This window comes from Dendrobium catenatum, unplaced genomic scaffold (genome assembly GCF_001605985.2).
Source record: "Dendrobium catenatum unplaced genomic scaffold, ASM160598v2 original_scaffold_218149, whole genome shotgun sequence".
Lineage (NCBI taxonomy): Eukaryota > Viridiplantae > Streptophyta > Magnoliopsida > Asparagales > Orchidaceae > Dendrobium > Dendrobium catenatum.
This window is the reverse complement of record NW_021536559.1, coordinates 1-1,277: the sequence shown is the minus strand read 5'-3', so window position 1 is coordinate 1,277 and position 1,277 is coordinate 1. Positions and strand designations below refer to the sequence as shown.

Sequence of the window (1,277 nt, the reverse complement as noted above, 5' to 3'; positions counted from 1 at the left end):
AAAAAAAAAAAAAAAAAAATCTGATCTACCAAAAATCTATTAACAATTTTGAAATTGGCCAATTTTTTCCTTAACCTAGTAAATCTATTGCTACCACTCCAACAACTTGAAATCCATTTAATTCTTTCTCATCACTAAGCAAAAATAATTTTTAAATCATCACCGAAGTTGCCTTACAGTAATTTTGAGTCAATGAAGTAACTCATATTTCATCCACACAATGATATCGTGATACCAAAATGCACGTTTAATTGAAACAAATGAATCGGCTCAGATAGAATTTAAGTTTTTCAGCCTTTCATGGCCTTGGTTCTCATTCCTCGTGGAAATAGTTCTTTGATTATTATATTTAGCTTAGTTCTCGGACAACCCGCATGAAGAAGGATGATTTTTAATCAATGGTAGCAACTTAAATTGCAAAGAAATCATTAGAGTACTTAGCCCTATAAATTATCAACACCAGCATTCAAAATAGTTCAGTAATTCAGAACAATTGAATTGAAGTCATGATGTTGCCACCTATAAAAAAAAGTGAGAAGTCTGCCACTCAATTTAACATGCAACTATCACATGAAGAGATTAGTTTTAAATCATCGACCAACAGTACCACTTGTTTCAACAATCATAGAATGCTCGAGCTGGTAGATGGACTGTTGACTCAACATAGATACATTGTTGATTCTCTCTTAATACCATAGAATGAAAGAGTATTCTGATCCTGAAGTACCTTTCCAGCGTACATGAGCTTCAAATTCTTGCATATAAAACCTGTCTTGCATGCAATCTTGGTCATGATAATTGCAATGGTATCGCTAGCTTCAGTTGTGATAGTTATGGTCTTTCCGGTAACAATTTTGACAAATATCTGTATTGGAGCTTGTAGATGTAGAACAGATTGGTGCTTTATTTTGTAGAATGATAAGGTGAAGCAATCCTGAAGCTCAACTTTGTCATGAAAAAATTTTATTTGACTTGCAGGAATTCCTCTTAAACTCTCTACAATGACCTTGACATCGCTAATGGTATATCCTGCCTTTACTTCAAGACTAAAGGTATTGTCACAAGCCATGTGGACATAGATGAGAAGCTCAGCTAATGGATTCATCATGACATAAACTGTAGAATCCTTTATGATACCACACACACTTAATAACTGATAATCTTTGAGTGGTTTGCCACAAAACATAAGAAGTTGTTGATCTAAAGGAATTCCCACCTCATCCTGAATCAAGACTTTCAATTTCTGAACTGTTTCAATATACTTCACATTAAGAGGT

At 33.8% G+C, this 1,277-nt stretch overlaps 1 protein-coding gene across 1 annotated transcript; it reads right to left on the bottom strand.

Moving 5' to 3' along the window:
* Positions 1 to 727: 727 nt before the first annotated feature.
* LOC110101119 (polyubiquitin-like) lies at positions 728 to 1,105 on the bottom strand (the record flags this gene model as incomplete). Its single annotated transcript, XM_020828901.1, has 1 exon — positions 728 to 1,105. A coding segment is annotated over exon 1 (378 nt), but the record flags the coding sequence as incomplete, so codon positions are not given.
* Positions 1,106 to 1,277: the final 172 nt, after the last annotated feature.